The sequence below is a fragment of the Mytilus galloprovincialis genome, chromosome 1 (assembly GCF_965363235.1).
Source record: "Mytilus galloprovincialis chromosome 1, xbMytGall1.hap1.1, whole genome shotgun sequence".
NCBI lineage: Eukaryota > Metazoa > Mollusca > Bivalvia > Mytilida > Mytilidae > Mytilus > Mytilus galloprovincialis.
In genome coordinates this window covers 128,701,667-128,724,187 of record NC_134838.1, presented here as the reverse complement: position 1 = coordinate 128,724,187, position 22,521 = coordinate 128,701,667, and the positions used below count along the sequence as shown (strand labels likewise).

At 31.7% G+C, this 22,521-nt stretch overlaps 1 protein-coding gene across 4 annotated transcripts in view; it reads right to left on the bottom strand.

The window, feature by feature from the left end:
- Window positions 1-14,206: 14,206 nt before the first annotated feature.
- LOC143058868 (orexin receptor type 2-like) overlaps window positions 14,207-22,521 on the bottom strand; it is a 37,244-nt gene continuing 28,929 nt past the window's right edge. For 3 of the 4 annotated variants that reach the window (XM_076232358.1, XM_076232348.1, XM_076232365.1), the window contains 4 exons: window positions 19,182-19,300; window positions 18,333-18,413; window positions 16,388-16,415; window positions 14,207-14,449 (listed from right to left, as the gene is read on the bottom strand). In XM_076232358.1, coding sequence (XP_076088473.1) covers window positions 14,365-14,449; window positions 16,388-16,415; window positions 18,333-18,413; window positions 19,182-19,300 — 313 coding nt within the window. In that variant the 3' untranslated portion in view covers window positions 14,207-14,364. The remainder of the gene's footprint in view (window positions 14,450-16,387; window positions 16,416-18,332; window positions 18,414-19,181; window positions 19,301-22,521) is intronic. The other variant, XM_076232351.1, reaches the window with a different exon arrangement.

Sequence of the window (22,521 nt, the reverse complement as noted above, 5' to 3'; positions counted from 1 at the left end):
TATATATTGTGACTTTTTCCCCTACATTCTTTTAATATACAGATACTGTTAACATTTATCGTTCTCACCCGAGTGCTCCTAAACAGGAAGGAATTACGAAATAAGAAGAAAAGCAAAAAAAAACAAAAAAAAAAAAACAAACAAACAAAACAAACAAAACAAAACAAAACAACAACAACAAAAACAGTATACGAAAAAAAAAAAAACCACCTCACAAAAACATATTATTTAATATCCATGTTACAATAAAGGGACACTAGCTGTCAAATTCAGGTTCACCGATTTGACTCAACAATTTATAACAATGTAAAACAAAATGACATAACATACTTTGTACTTGACCCCCTGTTAACCCAGACTTTTATTTGCAGATCACAGTATAGTGTGCAGATATAGAATCTAGAGGTCTGTGTTAAACTCTAAGATTTCAGGAGTCTTGAGTTGACTAAAACTAAACGGTAAACTGTTATTTCGGGAATTTTAGATATTGTGAAAATAAATGAAATGTGAAAATAAATGATGTATGTATTCAAAAACTAAATCAGCTATGCTATTCTATTCTAAGATAGAAGGGTGGGATTCCGCTGCGACAAATATTATATATTAATGATCTAGTTTTTAATGATTAACTCACTCATGTCGGCAATTTAATCTTTACCTAAATGAAAATAGGGGGAAATCGACAAGTTCTGCAACGAAGTCCGCATCAAAGTAGGGTTATGACATTATTACATCCATCTTGTCATAATGCTCTAGATAACAATGTAAAAATTAGGAGATACACGTGGTATGATTGTCATTGAAACATGAATTTAGATGAAGTGGATGTAAGCAATTTTGTGCAACGGTACGACCTTCAACAATGAGAAAAACCCATACCATATGGTGGACTATAACTGACCCCGACATGAAAAATGAGAAACAATTCAAACTAGAAAACTAACGGCATAAATTTTAACAAAAAATAAAGAAAAACAAATATAGAAGACATGAACCAACGACAACCGTTGAACTATTTGCTCCTGACAGACACATTAATATTTTGGCGGGGGTAAACATGTTTGTGAGCAACCAACCCTCTCCTTACCTAGGACAGTGTTGAATGAGTATATAAAGAATAAACTATAATCTATGTATACATAAATTGAAGACCCATTGGTGGCCTTTGACTGTTTTCCGTTCTTTGATTGGGTTGTTGTCTCTTTGACACATTCTTGATCTCAAATTTATAAAAATAAACACCAACCACCGGCATGTTTGTTATTCTATTTGATATACTTAGTACACGACACAATGTTTAAAAGGAACTGATAAAGTTATCTTGTGTTCGAAGCGTCAACAACCTTTTACGACGGTGCATTCCCTCTATGCCAACAGCGTTCCTGTCACAAACATTCATCTAACATGTGCATTTTTATATTAAATAAGAATTTAGAGTATCATTCGAGGAATAGAAACTCCATATACAGGCATTGCTTGAATATTCTCAATAGGCGAGTGCTTCTACCAAGTCTTTAGAGTCTAATTTTTTTTTCAGTCAGAATCCTCTTGTATAACTAGTGCACCTTATCGTTATTTGTCCGCCATTACCGAAAATCACACAGCTTCCCGTAAAATTTTGACGTCATAAAACAAAATATCTGACGCCACAATGGCAACGTGATTGTTGTATGCGTCAAAAAACCAAGCGGCCGGGTCAGCCTGGATTAGCGATAAGGTGTATAGCATCATTGATTGTAACATTTTAATTTAAGTGCCTTTATAGTGGTAGAGCACTTAGTCCAAAAGTGGGGAACAAAGTGGAAGTTCAATATGATTGATGGAAACATTCTTGATGTGAGGTAACGTTAAAAATTGTTAAATAGCAAAAATACCTTCAAAAGTTCAAACACATCAAACGAATTGAAAACAACTGTCATATGTTAGTCCCCGAGGGTATCACCAGCCCAGTAGCCAGTACTTCGGTACTGGCATGAAAATACGGATTTTTTTGTGTTATCAAAATTTACTGTTACAAAATGTTAGAAATTATTATAAATAAAGGAATGTATCTCCCTCATGCAAAGCTCTGATTCCTTTCACGGATTTGGCTATGCTTTTTGGACCTTTTGGATTATAGCTCTTCATCTTTTATATAAGCTTTGGATTTCAAATATTTTGGCCACGAGCATCACTGAAGAGACATGTATTGTCGAAATTCGCATTTGGTGCAGGAAAATTGGTACTGTTAATGTTATTGGTACCGCCATTTTCTTATGTAAAATGATGAATTAAATCTTGTTTTACAGCTAGCTAAATCTTTCACTAGCTGAAACCATGGTGTCTTATGATGAGCTATGGCAATGACACAGCGTACCTTTGATGTCAGTAAACCCCAAATGGTTTAACAGCAGACGAGTAAATAACGATAATAATTTTATAAAGTAAGCAAAAAGTAAAATAACAAAAATATCGAACTCCGATGAAATCCACAACGGAAAGTCCCTAATCAAATGGTAAAATCAAAAGTTCAAACAAAACAAACGAATGGATAACAACTGTCATAGTATAGCCTGTCAGGATAAGAATCGGTCCTAGTACTGAAAATCTTTAAATCCCTTATGAGTGGATTTAACATAAACAAATCGTATAATAAAAAAGCAATGAATGAGGTTTTAAATTTGATATATGCATTTTTATGCTTCCTTGTTACATGTTTGTTTGTTTTTAGTGATTAAGATTATAACAGACTGTTAACTGCTGTATCCATATTATTGACATTTTTACCTATTATATCTGTTTGTTTTGTTCACGCATCGTTGTCAATTGAATGCAATTTGATGCGACTGTCATACAAGTGAGAGATTTAGCTAGCTTTAAAACCATGTCCAATCCACCATTTGCTACATGAGAAAAATGCTGCCCGTACCAAGTTGGTAATATGACTGTTATTATCCAATCGTTTGATGTGTTTGAGCTTTTGATTTTCCATTGTTTCGGGACTATCCGTTTTGAATTTTCCATGGAGTTCAGTAGTTTTGAGATTTTATTTTTATAGCTAGCTAAACCTCTCACTTGTATGAATGTATGTCAGTCGCATCAAATTCCATTATATCGACAACGATGTGTGAATACAAAAAGCACACACAACAGATACAAATGTCAAAAATAAGGATACAACAGTCAACATTTTGTTATGTTTTGGCTTATTTTGATACTTATGCTCTTTTAACTTATAGTATCAATTCTAAATTCTTGATTTTTTTAATTACATCTAAGTACATCCTTAAGATAAAAAGCAACGTCAATACCTATGATCTTCTCTTCAAGACCATCGTGTATTATTTGCGAAGTTGATAGGGAATATTTATCAACAAGGGCTTATCATCTTCCGAAACTTTGTTTTAGAAAAAAAGTCGTTCTTTGACATACCCCTGGTTCATCAACTTTCTGCTCAGACACTGGTGTCGTTTACAAAGTCTGAGCAGCTGCATGCTCTTGAATACTGAAAAAGTTGGGAAATGTATATCACGTATGAAAGCGAAGTTGGTAAAGTGCTACTAAAGTGGGAGAAATTGATAATTTATAATCTAAAATTGTCTCGTTTGTCATAGATTCTGGTACTGAGATGACTGCTTTTGTCAAGTTCGAGATATAAGTCTAAAAGACGAAAAACACATCGTAATTTGATCATTTGATCGTTACATCCAAGGATTTTAGGTTACTACCCTGATAAAACACTACAAATTACCACTATTGAAGTCAGATTGTGACCAGAATGTCACAACAACATACTGTTTACAAAATATGGTATTTATTCAGTCAAAGTCCGAAGCATTGCATTAGCGATTTCTGAGAATTGATGTTTTTCTTGGACTTTGTGTACGTGATGATAATTGTAATTTATTACCAATCCTTGTATCAAGACATGCGATGAAATTATATTTATTGTAAACATTTGTGTAAATGATATAAAGATAAAGACTAGGTTTTGTCTGTTTGTCATCGCTATTGTTTAGTACGTCGCCAGCTATCTTTCAATATCATGTTTATGTATTGTCTAAAACAATGAATCAAAAATACAGTTAATAACTTATTTTGTTTCCTTTACCAATATTTGAATAATGAAAGTTGTAAAGGATGGAGAGGAAATAATAGATGGCTAGCTGCTGTAACAAGGAAAATCCCTTAAGAAATAACAGGAACGAATATCAGAATAAGAATGAATCATCTTTCTTACACTGTACTTAAATCCATAATGTATGTATAAGATTGAAGATCATAAACCCGTTCACTGGAGACATACTTTAGGCTGTTGATGTACGGTGTTGATAATTATGACAGAATAGACGAAACGAGAGTTTGAGAAAACGGGAATCTTTGTCCAAACAGTTTGATAGTTCATCATGTTCAATCATAAAAACACACCCATAAATTCAAAGTTTGATGAGTACCCTATGTATGTAGTGACCTATGTAGTTTTGAATGATCTGAAATCTCTGCATGCTGAAAATGTTGTTGTTAAAGCTGATAAATACAAGTTGCTTTTCATTTGAAACCATAACGAACACATTTAAATAGTTTCAGAGTTCGAAAGCTGTAATTATCCTGGTAACACCATTTTTAACCCATAATTCTTAATACTAAATAAGTCTAAACTTTTAGATTTAATGCCGATCTTCCTTTTTCGTATTAGATAGTTATCAAAGGTACCAGGATTATAATTTAGTACGCCAGACGCGCGTTTCTCTACATAAGACTCATCAGGGACGCTCATATCAAAATATTTATAAAACCAAACAAGCACAAAGTTGAAGAGCATTGAGGATCCAAAATTCCAAAAAGTTGTGCCAAATACGGCTAAGGTGATCTTTGCCTGGGATAAGAAAATCCTTAGTTGTTCGAAAAAATCTAAGTTTTGTATACAGGAAATTTATAAAAATGACTATTTTATTGATCTTAACGTCAACACCGAAGTGTTATACTACTGGGCTGGTGATACCCTCTGGGTAGAAACGTCCACCATGCAGCACTGGCATCGACCCAATAGGTTGAGGATTTCCTGGTCCAATAGGGACTCTTGTCATGTTTCTCCTGTTGAAATCGATCAACGAAATACATAATCTTTATACATGCGAATTGGAACATGATAATTACGAATCTAAACAAAAGATAGACAAAACTGTTACCAATAGACATTGTATATCATTGTAGGTTACTAGCACACCGTGTAACTAATAACGCATGGGTTGGTTCGGTATTTCATCATACAAGTTTTGCGATGGCAAATATAAGGAAGCTTTCTATATTGTTATGAAGAAAAAGTCATTTATCAAAGAAAGTAAAGAACCAAGAGACAAATGAAGCAGAAGATCTCTACATTGTCTTGGATACAGAACCAAGAGACAAATGAAGCAGAAGATATCTACATTGTCTTGGATACAGAACCAAGAGACAAATGAATCAGAAGATATCTACATTGTCTTGGATACAGAACCAAGAGACAAATGAAGCAGAAGATCTACATTGTCTTGGATACAGAACCAAGAGACAAATGAAGCAGAAGATATCTACATTGTCTTGGATACAGAACCAAGAGACAAATGAAGCAGAAGATATCTACATTGACTTGGATACAGAACCAAGAGACAAATGAAGCAGAAGATATCTACATTGTCTTGGATACAGAACCAAGAGACAAATGAATCAGAAGATATCTACATCGTCTTGGATACAGAACCAAGAGACAAATGAATCAGAAGATATCTACATTGTCTTGGATACAGAACCAAGAGACAAATGAAGCAGAAGATATCTACATTGTCTTGGATACAGAACCAAGAGACAAATGAATCAGAAGATATCTACATTGTCTTGGATACAGAACCAAGAGACAAATGAAGCAGAAGATCTACATTGTCTTGGATACAGAACCAAGAGACAAATGAAGCAGAAGGTATCTACATTGTCTTGGATATCTACATTGTCAGAAGATATCTACATTGTCAGAAGATATCTACAATCTCAGAGGATATCTACATTGTCAGAAGATATCAACAATCTCAGAAGATATCTACATTGTCAGAAGATATCTACATAGTCAAAAGATATCTACATTGTCAGAAGATAGCTACATTGTCAGAAGATATCTACATTGTCTTGGATACTAATCGATTCATCATGATAATGAAGGTGTTTGTTTGTATAGTTTCCTCCTTAATCAGAATTACCTTTAAAACAGGGATCAATTATTGACTAGCACTGCACTGTTCTTCAACACTTGACAGAAACAACATTTGGGTTAACCACCGACTATTGTACTTAAAGAAAAGATTTAGTCGTGATGAGAATAGTTAACAACGTTCAGACGGATAAAAAACACCATTTATTTGATTTAGTTTGGCTATAAGTGGTCACTGTGCTTCAGATAATATGTTTATTGCTTCTAACAAATTCTATCCTGATGTTTGATTGGGGACATAATGGTTGGCATTGTTCGTGGTCATCACAAAGAATATGATGACTCCTGTACAACATAGGATTATACTTTTCATTCTTAGAAATGATAAAACATATTGGTCGACCATGTTGCCCGAATATTTTACCAGCCAGTAAGCTGACTGTACTCAAATATTTATTAAATTGAATCAGACATGTTGAACTATGTGTACATGCGAACATAATTGTGTTAATATGTTCTGAGAAAGAAAATCAAATGCATCAATTCAACTAGCGTACTTTAAAAGCCTGTCTTGAAAAAAATTCGAACTTCCCAAGGTTAAATACTATTACTTATTTCACAAAAAATGAAATGAATGTCTGCAATAGAAGGGGTTAAGTGCTCTCTAATTTATCACTAAATTCAATTATATTTTTATGCAAATTTGTTGAATCAGAAATGATGATATAATCATAAACTTGATATATTAAGCCATTTAAAAGATTTTAAATATAATTCATGTTACAGAATATATACGTGAAACATACTTTCCGAAATCATTACGTTCGTAGAAATGAATGAATAATTGATTAAGGTTTTGATGAGATATGTCATTTTCTTAAAATTAATATTAATCGGTTTGTTTATAGTTGTAACTATAATGAAATTTGATGCATACTAGTAAGATGTTTAGCGCTATAAAACCAGGTTCAATCCAACCTTTTCTACATTTAAGAATGCCTGTACGAAGTCAGAATTATCACAGTTGTTGTCCATTCGTTTGCTGTGTTTTATAATTTGATTAAAGACTTTCCGTCTTGAATTTTCCTCGGAGTTTTTTTGAGATTTTACTTTTTATTTTTTAACTATTAATTCTAATCAAACCACCTAACTTATAACACTATACCAAATATGCTAATTATTCTTACATTAAAACATAAAAGTAAAGAAACCACAAATGAAGATGAAACAAAAAGGAAATTACCAGTTTACATCTAGAAATTGACAATGAGGGTCGATTGAAAACAAAATTTTAAGACCAACGAGATGATTTCAGCTTCCCAATTTTAAACTGTCCATTTCTATGTAGCAAAATTCCAGCAGTGCCTTCATACGGAGTGTATATCTCCCAATTTGTATGATATTCCCTCGCTTGTATTTCCTATCATGATTTCCGTGATTGAAGGTTACTGCTCACAAGGAAGCTATTAAACCAAGAGTTCCAAATGGTGAAGTTGAAATCACCCCTTCGTCAATTTTTTTTCGCCATTACGAGTTGGTTGACCGTTATGGAACAACCGTTTCACAGATGATATCGTATGTGTTTCTTACGTCGTAACTACACTACACTTTTGGTGGGGTTCGTTTTTGCTCAATCTATAGTTTTCTATGTTGTTTTTTGAGTACTATTATTTGTCGTTTTTTTTCTTTCATTTTTAACCATTGCGTTGTCAGTTTATTTTCGATTTATGATTATGACTGTTCATCTGGTATCTTTCGCCCCTATTTAAACGCCGCTTTGCTCTTATTGAATCTGTGGGATCAAATGAGAATAAACTCATCATAGATACCTGGACTAAATTTAGTATATACGCCAGATGTGTGTTTCGTCTACAAAAGACTCATCAGTGAAACGAGTTACAGGAAATCTACCGATTAATCGCTTACTGTCAATTTCTTTTCTTTTATTTTCCATTGGTTAAATCATTTTCCACATGGCGATACATTTAAGTATTTAAAGCAGCTGGTAGAACCGTTTTATCGTGACCTATGGAAATTGTACAATAAAATTATTATATAATATTAACAATTTGCATAAATTTTTTTTATCTAAAAGAATAAGGTATATTGACAATAGATAGTTGATATGTTAAATTTATGTATTTTCTAAGATTCCAAAAACACATGTTTGCTGGTCTTTTTTTACTTGTTGACAAGTATTTGGAATCCACTGGTTGTATCCCTTTACTGCCATTAAATTGTTTGTTTGCTTACCGCTGCTTTTTTTTTAATAATTAAAGCACATATAGTTTGAAAAGCCATTTTTGAAAATCTTACAAACTGTTAGTTAGTTTTCATACTTTTAGTAAGAAAAACAATGCAGATGTAAAATATATGAGAAATCTAGAGAAAACCATTATACGCAAAATTTTAAATGGCTTATATCTCTGAAATAAGGGCACGGACCTTTTACTTGTTTTTGCTGTTTAAATCCCGTTATTTTTATGATATCAATTCATGCCAGTCTTTTGAATATTCTTAGTAGAGCAAGTAGATAACATTGGTACAATGCCTTGAATTTATTATGAGGGTCTAAGTCCCATAACTCTGTAATGAAATATCGAAAACACAAATTTAAATTTAAATCAAAGGTATTGTTATGTTCGTCAATTCAAACATTTATGTAAGTTTTCCAATTAAGCAATTCAAGTAAACTCAATATATGGAACATGTACACATATCTTGATTCGACAATTAAAGTTTCATATCTCTGGGACAAAGGAGAAAATGAAGAATAAAAATCGCAAAGAAGCTTTCCTTTATCATTCCAAGTAATGGCATTACGTGAAATCAATCTAGGCATACTTGATTAAATGTACAATATGTGAAGTGACTTTTATCAATCGATTGAAGTCACTCAACAATAGAACAACGAACTAGAAAAATTAAAATAAATTATAAAAATCGAAAAGGGAGCCCTTTTTCATTAGTCCGAACAAAAGTGTTAAATCTTAGGGAAATTAATACAGACATTTCTGAGTTAGTAAACGATAGTTAAAAAATGCTTTAACTGTAACAGTTAGAGTTCTGCTACTCTGAAAAGATGTTGACGAACAGACGTATAAAATAGTATACTATAATACGTCCCGAACGATCCAATACCAATGAATTGGTATATTACCATGAATTTGTATGATAATCAAAGAGAACCGAATTTGCATCTTTCAAATTGTATTTCGAAGAAAACATAGTACGATGCCATTTCCAAACATGATTGTCTCTCCAGACATTGAGGACAACCCAATTATAATTTATAAGCTCTATGACATATTGTATGTTTTGAGAAACACAGCAAATGTCAGATGTCAAATTTAAAATTCTGTTGTTTGTCATATCTACTTGTCCGAAGGTGATCACTGATGATGTATCTAACATGGAGACGAATTAATCCTTACTATTTCTAACACTGTAGGCTATATAAATATTTGACAATTCTGGATGTTTGTTTTATGGAGAAGACATCCTCAATGCATTAAAGTTTGTATGATAGACCATCGTTTTTATTATTTTTAGTCTGACTTATAATGATATACAAATTGGTTATGGGATGACTCAATCTAATTTGTATATACAAATTCAACAGAAGAGGGCACAATCTGACTAGCTCAATAATTGTTTTTTTTTAATTTTTTTTTATATGAAACAGATTTCATTATAAAGAATACTTGTGTCAATCTTTTAATTATTGTTGCTTAGTCTTTAATTTTCTATGTTGTGTCTCGTGTACTGTTACTATCTGTGTTTTTTTTATCTATATATTTATAGTAATTGAGTTGTCAGTTTATTTTCGATCTATGAGTTTGGTTGTCCCTCTGTTATCTTTCGCCCATCTGTTGTAACCACTAGTTAGGGATATTATCTGTATATTATTGATGTTGCCCTCTATACATCTTTTGTTAGTTTGTTGATCCCAGGAAGGGAAACTTTTTAAGTATTTATATACTCTTGTTGTTGCACTCAATATATCTTTTCTAGGTTGGTTGACGTGAAGAACGGATCTGATTTATAGACGTTTGTTGCTGTCTTCATAATCGTTTCTAGGTTTGTAGCTCTCAAAAAGAGTTTGTTTTTGTATATCTTTGTTGTTATTTCCCTATTTAGATCATTTCAGGACTTTCAAACCACAGATAGCGATAGTATCACAATAGGTTTTTTGTGCCTTCAATATATTAGTAAGGAACAGTAATGGTATATAATTGTTGTTGCCCTCTTTATTTCTTTTCTAAATTCATAGACCTCATGAAACGATAATGTTTGTATATTATTGTTGCTGTTTTAAATATACTTCTCTACGTTTGTAAATAGTAATCAAAGGTACCAGGCTCACCTTAGGTAGGAATAGTGTTTGAAGATCGTTGTTGTGGCTATCTTTATATCTTTTCTGGGTTGATACACGATATGTAATGATATGTATGTGAGTATTGTTTTTCTTTTGATCGTTTAAGGTTGTATACCACATGAAGAGATAGTAATTGTATACATGTGTTGTTCTCCTCTGTATATATTTTCTATATTTGCAAACCATGGGTAGGAATATGTGTATATGTGTGTACTGACATGAATTATCATTGATATGGTCATAATTATAAATTAACTGTTTACAAGACTTTTGAAGTTTTGGAATACTAAGTCTGTTCTACCTCAGAAATAGATTACTTGAGCTGTATTTGGAAAATACTTTGCGAATTGTGGTCCTCAATGCTCTTCAACTTTTTACTTTATTTGGCCTTTTTGACTGTTTTGGATTCGAGCGTCACTAATGAGTCTTTTGTAGACGAACTGCGCGTCTGGCGTAAATACAAAATTTAATTCTTGTACTATGATGAATTTATTTGGTACCCTTATTTATGTACAAAAATGAACGAAAAACAAATATGTAACACATAAACAAACGAAAACCACTGAATTACAGGCTCCTGACTTGGGACAGGCACATATATATATATACAGAATGTGGCGTGGTTAAACATGTTAGCGGGATCCCAACCCTCTCCTAACCTGAGACAGTGGTGTAACAGTACAATATAAGAACGAACTTTAAAAATCAGTTGAAAAAGGCTAAACTCATCAGATGGATAAAAAAACCCAACAACATCACAAATACAAGTGGGCGTAGCGGGGTACTTGTACATGCCAACAACAAAAGGACAATAAGTACAGATCTGAGAGCAGTCGCACTTACTGATAGCTAGTTCACAGCCACTAACAACTAATAAAAAAATCATGCATCTAAGACTAAATTATCAATCCGTACACATCCAAAATCCAATGGGTTTAGTGTAAAGACGTCATAAACAGTCAGAGAAAACATGACCTTACGCAATGCCAAGATACAGGTAGATCCATGAATGTGTATTTGTATATACCAATAATATTCAGTTTGGTTTTAATTTACTGATAACAAAATCAATATTAATACCAAAAACAATATTCAATGATCTAATTAAAGTGTTGAATTGGTAACCTTTCAGAATAAGTTTATTAAAAGGATCGATAAGTTCACCAGATCGTTTCTAAATTTCCGGGCACGGTAAACAACTTTTCCGTAATTAAGATGTGCTATACCGTTTGAAATAACCAAAATAACCAAATTTCAACACCAAATTTTTATATCTATGGAAGAATTTAGTGAAGGATTCAAGTAATTTGTGGTAACGAAATCTCTGGCTTCTTATGATTGTTTTTGTCCCATATCATTTGTAGGTTTTGTGGATTATTGGTTAGGACAGTATTTGTTTATTATGCATGGTATGGTTTAGTTATGGTTGTTGCTCTCTATATATCTTTTATGGGTCTGTAGACAACAGGTTACATTATAAATGCCCGGCTATACCAAGTGAAGAATATTCATTTTGTTATCCATTCGTTTGATGTGTTTAAGCTTTGATTCTACCACTGATAAGGGATCTTCAATTTTGACGAAGTTCGGTATCTTTTTTTGTTATTTACATTTTTTTGTAAAGCACATACAAGGATAGTATATGTATTTTTTTGTTGTTGCCTTCCAAACACAATTAAGGGGTTTTGTAGTATACACGTAGGGATAGTATTTGTATATGCGTGTGTTTGCCTTCTATATATTATTTTTAGTTTTGTATACCACAATAAGGGATAGTATAAATGTTGTTCTTGCCTTCTTTATTTACTTGTTTTATGTTGTTTGTTTTAGAGTTGCTGGTTCATTAACGTGCAAATATCAGATGTATTTTATTCATTTAAAAAAGTTGATTTGAGTTAATGATGAAGTCTGAGAGAATTAAAATCAGTTTATGGTGAAGTCTGAGAGAGTTAAAATCAGTTTATTTGAGTTAATGGTGAATAAAATTAAGAATGGAAATGGGGAATGTGTCAAAGAGACAACAACCCGACAATAGAACAGACAACAGCAGAAGGCCACCAACAGGTCTTCAATGCAGCGAGAAATTCCCGCTCCCGGAGGCGTCCTTCAGCTGGTTCCTAAACAAATATCTATACTAGTTCAGTAATAATGAACGCCATACTAAACTCCAAATTGTACACAAGAAACTAAAATTAAAAATAATATAAGACTAACAAAGGCCAAAGGATCCTGACGTGGGACAGGCGCAAAAATGCGGCGGGGTTAAACATGTTTATGAAATCTCAACCCTCCCCCTGTACTTCTAGCCAATGTAGAAAAATAAACGTAGAAGTCTGAGAGAATTAAAATGAGTTGATTTGAATGAATGGTGAAGTCTGAGAGAATTAAAATGAATTGATTTGAATTAATGGTGAAGTCTGACAGAATTAAAATGAGTTGATTTGAGTTAATGGTGATTTCTTAGAGAATTAAATATTCCTATTCGTATTCGTTACACTGAGAAACCTACGTACTTCTATATATTTCCAATCACTGGAAAAGAAATAACATAGTTGATTAGCATTGACATTTCCGTAATTACACGTCATAGCTTGTTTTATTGTTTCTCCATGACATCCGGAATTACATGTAATAGTTAGTTGTTTTGTTTATTTTGAAAATGTCCGTTCTCCAAACTGTCAACATACTGTATTCGAGTTTGTACAAATCAGAACAATAATGCTTTAAGAACAAGTATGTACTATAGGGCAAAATTTATTAAGATAGAAAAGTTTATAGCAATTGTTTATTGAAACTAAAGGTATTATTAATAATTGTACAGACACTTTTGCAATATGATTTTAAATGAAAAGAAATGGAATTGTATATAATTTATAAAAAAAATCTGGGGAATCATATCTTTTTTTTTTTATTACGTTATCGTCCTCTATCATACTTGGAAGAAATTAATTTTGAAGTGTATCTGTAGTCAAACCAATAAGTCAAAATGAAAATTAAATTGATGATTCTGTTCTACTGGGACTGTATATTTTCCTAAAAAGAGGGACGAAAGATACTAGAGGGACAGTCAAACTCATAAATCGAAAATAAACTGACAACGCCATGGCTAAAAATGAAACAGACAAACAATAGTACACATGACACAACATATAAAACTAAAGAATAAACAACACGAACCCAACCAAAAACTAGGGATGATCTCAGGTGCTCCGGAAGGGTAAGCAGATCCTGCTCCTCATGCGGCACCCGTCGTGTTGCCTATGAGATATTAAATCCGGTAAATAGTCTAATTCGGTAGGTCACATTTATGAAAGAGAAGGGGACTGTAATTACGACGTAAGGAACATATCCGATATAATTTGTGAAACGGTTATTCCATAATGGTCAACCAACTCGTGATGGCGTCCGTAAAATTTACGAAGAGATGATTTCAACTTTACCATTTGGGATTCTTGATTGAATAGCTTGCTTGTGAGCAACAACACTTTATCTTATGTTTAAAATTGTTTATATGATTGATATTAGCAGTTGACTCACCAAAAAGAAACGAAAAATACCAGTTTCAGGTTGTTTGCATGGTGGTTTCCTCTGTGTTAGCGTTGTTTAAAGTATGTATGAATCAAAATTTTCAAATTGGGTTTGTCGTAAATTTGGAAAAAAAAAAGATCTGAAGTTACACAATTTATTTAACAGTCATAATGACATTAAACATCACAAACATAAATAGTTAAATTAAATGTGATATTTTTAGAAAGCATATCTGTTATAAAGTTACATGTTTGAGAACCCATGATAGATGACAAGGTATTTCAATTGATCCTTTCATTTAACGGAGAAACCGTGAGTCTTCTGATGCTTCATTTGAATTCTGATAAGGACATCTCTTTATAGAACGATCAGTGCACAGTTTCCTGAAATGTAACAACAAAATAATCAGTGAATTGCAAGAATACATGCAGATACTGGAAACAATTGAACGACCTTTTTCATAAAAGTCATTCAAAACGCTAAAAGTTATGACGGTATGGGATAGAAAGGACATACAGATAATATAAACACAGACACAAGAACATCAAAACAACAGAAACTACTGATTGACTTTCATCTAATCAAAAACGGAATGAAATTAATTACCCAAAAAGGGTAAACCCATCCTTCCATACCCGTGCTATTGTTATGTAGTTAAAGCCCTTACACGTTTGTGTTATGCTATATATGTTAATATGTTAACCGTTACTATCTTCAATGCATGTTCTTTATATTAGATATAAATGTACATAAATCTTTGAAATATTTCCCCTTGTATATAAACCAAAGTTTAACGACATTTTAGGAATTTTGGTCCTCAATGCTCTTCAACTTCGTACTTTATTTGGCCTTTTTAACTTTTTTGGATTTGAGCGTCACTGATGAGTCCTTTGTAGACGAAACGCGCGTCTGGCGTATATACTAAATTTAGTCTTGTTATCTGATGAGTTTATTTGGTTTATATACGTAATTAAAAAGAGAGGCTTATTAGCACATTTAAACTGATTGAATCACACAGTAGTTTGTGTTTAAACCAAAATAAGGCTAAATGGACCCCGTGTTCATTGTTGTGAATCTTTGTTTGTACTAATTACTGAGTAGTCAGTGTTGATGGTTTGTGTCGTCTGTTGAACGGTCTAAACTTTTGGAAATTTCTATTTACCGTTTTATGCATTTATACATGATTTATGCCAGATAATTACAAAAAGTCCATTCTCAACCAAAATAAACACATTCAAATAGCAAAATTAGCATTCCATCTAAAAAAACTCTTCAGAGACTTCTCTTTTGTAATTATAACAATTATTTCTAACTGTTTAAACGATTTACAGTTTTTTTTAAAGCAAAATCGTGCATCGAAATACATTATTGTTTTTCTCTATCAAAACATGTGCCGTTGGCTCTTGCAAGCTTAAATGTTTTGTTTCTTGATCGTAACTTATAATTTGATATTTACCTGTTGCCAATTATCTCTAAATAATGAGCAGTCAATCAGTTTCAAGATTTGAATTACAGAATATATTTTATGTTTTGTTTTTACTTTCCTCTCGACATTAACCTTTTGTGATCCATAAACTAGTTTCAGATGAAAGTTTATTGAAAACAGCTGTTAACTAAACTCATCATAGATACTAGGATTTGTATTTTGTATTTGCACCAGACTCTTGTTTCGTCTACACAAGATTCATCAGTGACGCTCGAATAATAAAAAAAAGATGAAAAGACCAAAAAAAAAAAAATTAAAAAAATACTAAGTTGAAGAGCTTTGAGGACCAAACATTCCTAAAATATTTGCTAAATATAACTGAGGTAATGTATTCCTTAGGTAGGAAAGCCTTAGTATATATGAAAAAAATCAAAGTTTTGTTAAGGATGTTTGCCGGTCATGTTTTGGAAGTTTTGTCAGATTTTCGAAATCCTGTGGTTTTCCATTTGAATGCCTTAAAAAATTTTGCCCATGGACTCCCATTTTTCTTTTTATAAATCTTTTACATGTATAATTATGAGCTATTTGTAAAAGTCTTATAAAATTTTATTTATTTTTTAATAGTTTTTGCGAACTTTAACTGGTCAATGATAAGGCTATGAACAATCAAGAGAGAACATTTTCCCGCCAAAATTTCAATGGCTAATATCTCGAAAACAAGCACACTGTCCTCTATATTTTTTTTGGGCTTTTTTGATTCCTCAATTAATCTCATATAAATATAGTTCTAGTTTTATGGAAAGTTATTTATTTTGAAATTGAGCAGCAAACATTCTTAACAGTCAATTTATAACTATGACCATATCCGTAGCAAACCTTGTTATTTGATACTTACTCTGTTACAGTGTCCATTTTGACATTAGCTGCATAGAAGATAAACCAGATTACATTATGTATAGACTAATCGAAATGCAAAGGAAATTTAATTCCACATATATGAAAACGATCAGTAAGGCACCAAAATGATCAAACTGGAGAGAAAAAAATTAAAACCACCAATAAAAATTAAAAGGAAAATGTCTAATATCTTAGAAGAACAACTGAAAATTACCATCGAAAATTAACTATTATTGATTTCCTTAAATTTGTTTTATTGAAATTACCAAAAACATATTTGTCCCATATCATACACGTTCTAGATCTGTTGTACATCCGTATGATGACACTGGTTGGTGATTAGAAAACTGTAATAATAATTATAACGGGAATAATCTTATTCAAAAACATCTTAAAAAACTGTCTTTATGCAAATCAAAACGTAAGCTCCACCTGATCAGTTGAAAAAAACATTGGCAATACTAATTGAAAACTTTCACATGTGGCAAATGTTAATCAACTTAACTCCTCCGGTAAGTAGTCTCTCGAAAATGTTACTTTATATCAGTCGAGTAAACTCCCGCGTCCCTCAGATAACACTTTTAAAATGCATTGAAAGGCCGATGATTAGACACCTAAAGTTGCATGAAGATTAAAATAATTCAACCCTTTATATTCAAATATGTTAAACTATTCTTAAATAGATTAAATAATTTATGCCGTGTATTTCATTAAAAACAGAAAAGTAATCTGTGATGTCAATTGAACCTCATCAACATGTAATTATTGAAAAAAGACTGACTTGTTGTTTTAGATTATTGAAAAGGGACATTTGTAAATGACTGGACACTATAAGGTTATTTGTAATTCTGGTTGTACGGAAGAAAACAATAAAGATATCAATCACGTGTCGAACAATTATTGTTTACAAGAGAGAACATATTTTTATTAACTGGATGACTGTTTGGAACAAACAAGGAAACACATGTTGAGCTGACACAACTTATTTAATGAAACGAAAGGAATCTTTCAGTATTCCCGTTATTTATATCAACTATCATTACAGCACCTAATTGGAACAAGACTCGACTTCTTCCATTATAAGTGTCAGCTAAAGATTGAATGGTACTATTAGCCAACTAAGGTTTTCTGGAATTTCATTAAATAAATGAATTGATCAATCATCAATCATCAATGATATAACAATTTCCTGTAGTAAAATGGCATGAAATACAAAGGATTACCTAACATAGCGCTACATTTTAAAGTCTTTGATTGAATTCAAGACAGACACAAACGCTGTTTATATCTGATGACTATTTGTTACTAAGACGAACTTTGATATTTGGAATATTTTGTGCAAAATGATTATAACATTTTCTATTCCAAAATATTATACCACAAATTCAAACGATGACTTTGTTCAGTATCTGCTGTTATTTTGAACATTTGGTTTTATTTTCGTCGTTTTCTATTATAGTGTGTTGTTTAAATCTATTCGATAAATCAATCATTACCTTAAAACATTAACCTAGAATGCAGTTCTTTTTTGTTTTGCTGTATTTACGATAGAAAAATGATTTTGCTGTTTTGTACAAATTTTCACGCATGTTATATTAAAAACATGATTTCGAATGTGATTACTGCCACTAAAGGACGAAGGTCAAGTTTGTATACAATTATATAGTGTTCAAGAATAAGTAAAACACATAACGTATAGTTATCTATACAATGCCGAACATGAACAAATGATGATTTATTGAATTTTTGAGTATTGGAGAGTTTGAGAAGAAAACAATAATGAAGAGGGACAAAACCTGCATTATCGTTCGACCGTTCATTATATATTCTTGTCATTGTCTAGATGTATTGGTCATAACGGTAACAATATTTAGAACAAACGAATGAAAACGATGTCAAACAATATCTTCAATATGTGGCATCGATTTAACACTAAAATCTACCTGTTAATGTTCCGTGTCTTCCATGTGTTGGTGCTAAGCCACAAAGTTTACAAGCCACACGAAATTCTTTCTTGAACTTTTCTGAAAAACAAAATTCGAATGTCATAATACTAGTATGTAATAAAGTTCTAATTTCAAATCGTCTGTATTTTATCTCAAATTATTAGACTGAGTAGACCTGTTGATTATTTGTTTAGCATCATCATGTGGTATATTTGACCCTAGCTCTTCATATGTCTACATTTAAAACTTCAGTCAAATAGTAAAATGCGTGACAGGCCTTGTGAATTTGAAAATTAAGTTGTCAGAAGTGAAGTAGTATCGTATCACAATCGACGCAGTAGCAGACCATTTCTATGATCAAGGGTTGTGTGTGTACTAAGAGTGTTTTCAAGTTTGTACGGGTTTTAACATCAAAGAATCGAACTTTATTATTTCAATATGCATTTGTATTTGTGTTTGTTATTGGTGGTGTAGATATTTATCAGTTGTTTTTGTTATTGGTGGTGTGGATATTTATCAGTTGTTATTGGTGGTGTAGATATTTATCAGTTGTTATTGGTGGTGTAGATATTTATCAGTTGAACTATATATCAATATAACAAAAAAAATCGTTATGTCATTTGGAACTAAATACGAAAATAATAGATATTGATGCGACTATAACCACTAACACGAAGAATATTACTCTACAGGATAAGATATCAAACAAGCAAATCTCTATTTATACATTCCGACATTCACTAACAAAGCTGCCTTACTTTTTATAAATCAGTATAACATTATGCAAAAGTACATCTTTATAACCAGTTTATATACAGTAACTTCTAATATTACATAAGAACTTACCACTCATAAAGTTATAAATAACAGGATTGATGGCACTATTGAAATAGCAAAGGAGATGAGAAGTTAAAGTTGTTAAAGCAAGCACATCTTGATTGGTTGTATTTGTCAAACCTGCATATCTACAATAAAACATTAGATTGTAATAATAGTTACATCAAAGACATCTCTATTGGGTTGTATTTGTCAAACCCACATATTTACAATAAAACATTAATTTGTAATTATAGTTACTACAATGATATATTGATTGGTTGTATTTTTCAAACCTGAATATCTACAATAAAAATAATAAGGTACATTGTCGTTGCTACACGGACATCTCGATTGGGTTTATAAGTTATACCCGAATATTTGTAATAAAACATAAGATGGTACATCATAGCTACTACAATGTCAACTCAAGCATACCTGCATTTCTACAATAAAAAATAACATTGTACATTGTAGTTACTACAAGAAAATCCTGATCGGTTGTATTTGTCCTACCCGCATATCTACCATAAAACATACAATTGTACGTTGTAGTTACTGCAATGACATCTTGATTACGTGTATTGGTTAAACCAGCAAATTTACAGTAGGAAATAATATAATCCAACGAGTATATTTAAATATGTTATTGCATATCTTTAATACAAACCAAAATAATAAATTTGAAAAAGAAGGTGATCTACATTTTCTGTTCTTCATAAGAGCAGAAGAAGTTACAACGGGGTTAGGTGTAAGGACAAATACAATTTTAAATGTTACAGTAGCGTTTGTTATATCATTAAAAATCAGTTATAAAGACGAGACGCTGTAAATTTTAAAGGAAAGACATTTTTTGTTGTTCACAATGAAGATTTATATATATGTATTATCGTTTCAATATTTATAATAATATAGATAAAGAAAGATGTAATAAGAGTGCCAATGATACAACTCTCCATCAAAGCTACAATTTATTAAATGTATGACTATCATCGGATACCAAGTTATTTGTACTTGTCACCAAAAGAGGGACGAAAGATACCAAAGGGACAGTCAAACTCATAAATCTAAAACAAACTGACAACGCCATGGCTAAAAATGAAAAAGACAAACAAACAACAGCACACACGAAACAACATAGAACACTGAGGAATAAACAACGCGAACATATGTCGAGGAACAGTTTGATATCTTATTTTCCAATGTCTGTGTTGTTCCTTAAGTATTGCTTAACACTGATTATATCGCACCCTTTTCACCCGAATCTTAAACATAGATTTATATTTTAAGTGTATGCCATAAACGTTACAGAGAGACAAGAGAATAACAAACCTATCTGTTGTTTGATCAAATAAAGAAATTATGAAAACTTCACAAAATAGTATGAACGAGTCATTCTTTAAAAAGTCATATAACAAAAATACCGAACTGCGAAGAAATTTCAATAATGGAAATAAAAATCAAAGGGCAAAATAAAAAGCTCAAACTCATCAAACGAATGGATAACAACCGTCAAATTATTGACTTGGTAAGACATTTTCTTATTTTGACAATGATGGATTGAACCTGGCGGTATAGCTAGCTTAACCTTATGACAGTCGCATAAAATTAAATTATATTGACAACGATGTTTTAACAAAACAAACAGACATAGTGTCAAAATAGGGGTACATATCATACTTAATTAAAAGCATATATATCTATATATATTATCATATTTTTCCTCCGGTTTATATGATCCATTAATCCTATATTGACTCTTAAAATTCAAGAGTCTATCTAAAAATGAGGGTAAATTTTATATGGCCTTCCAAATACCGTTTCGATCCCTAACATCACTGAAGAGACATTTATTGTCGAAATCCGGATCTGGTGTACAAAAAAATATATATTGACACCTTATGTTTGTGGCATAACATCGTGGCCACAAGTTAATTGTTGTCTGTTTAGTATTAAATTTATATTAAGATCCATTTTGTTACATCTTGTGATCAATTTTATTTGGCAATCGCCAATGGCAGTCAGCAGGGTTAAAGAACATCAGTTGTTCGACCTGTTAGTCAAATGCGTTTTGTTTACATATACTTTTTCACTTTTTTGGTCTTTTGGAAAATAGTGTTTGTGCTTTATTTAGACCCTTCTACAACGAAATTTGTTTTGCATGCACACGTATAAAAATTGCGGTTTTTATCCAACGCAATCATAGGTTTGAACGTAGTTTTCAATTTAGACTCGTTTGTATATATATATATCTAATGCATGCCAATCCACGATCAAAGGAAATTATTCATGTTGCATTCGTATCGTCTTTCTTTTTAAGACAATATAGCCGGATGATTAAAGCACGCACGTGCAATTTTATCCTTATACACTATAGTTCTTTTATTTTTCTATTCATCAATCGTTTGATGTTTTGAAGGAAATATGATGATATCAAAAGTATATATATTTTAAGTCATAAAGATGGTTTTAAATACTTTTTTATCTAACATAAGGGTGTCTTTAATTTTCAAATGGTAAATTCAGATGACGGTTGTTGTTTAAAAAAATAAGGACATATTTTTTTCTATCAAAATAAATCAAAAAATATGTGAATTATCAACCTGTTGCATAGTCATTCTCGGCCTTTTCCTAAAATGTTAATAATGTCGAGACCAAGTGTGTGATATTTTAAATAGGGAAGTAAAGACAGTCTGTGCTTATATTGCCATGTTAAGCTGGATATAAAGAAAATAACAGTATTAACACTTTTTAGTAATATTGTATATGAAAAGTACAATTCAATTAAGACCAAAAATTGAATTAGGCTAGAACTTCGTGCGATGTACTCATATGCAAAAGTTAGAAACAATAAATCTATGTTGGTAATGTCTGCAACGACAGAATAATTACAGTTCTTTTCAGAATTTGCGTGATTAGTAACAAACGTCACGTTAACTAAGCGAGACCCTATTATACGCACATGCATTTGCATCAACATTCTAAAAATACAGCAATTATAATCCCAATAAATGTGTACTATTGTTATCCATTTGTTTGATGTGATTAAACTTTTGATTTTGCCATTTGATTGATGACTTTCCTTTTTGAATTTTCCTTGGAGTTCAGTATTTTTCTGATTTTACTTTTATTTGTACAATACCTTTTAATTTTAGATATTACAACAGTGCACATATACCAACTTTTAGTTTCATAATTCTAGGTGTAAAAATATATAGTGGGGTTCGTAGCACGCGCATCTTAGATATATGTGTCTATTATTGTATGTCCCTTTTGGTCAAACAGCTCTTCACGTGTTACTGTGATTATAAATGTTTGCCTTTTTTTTTGTTTGGTTTTGAGCGTTTCTAATAAAGGTAGATCCAGAAAA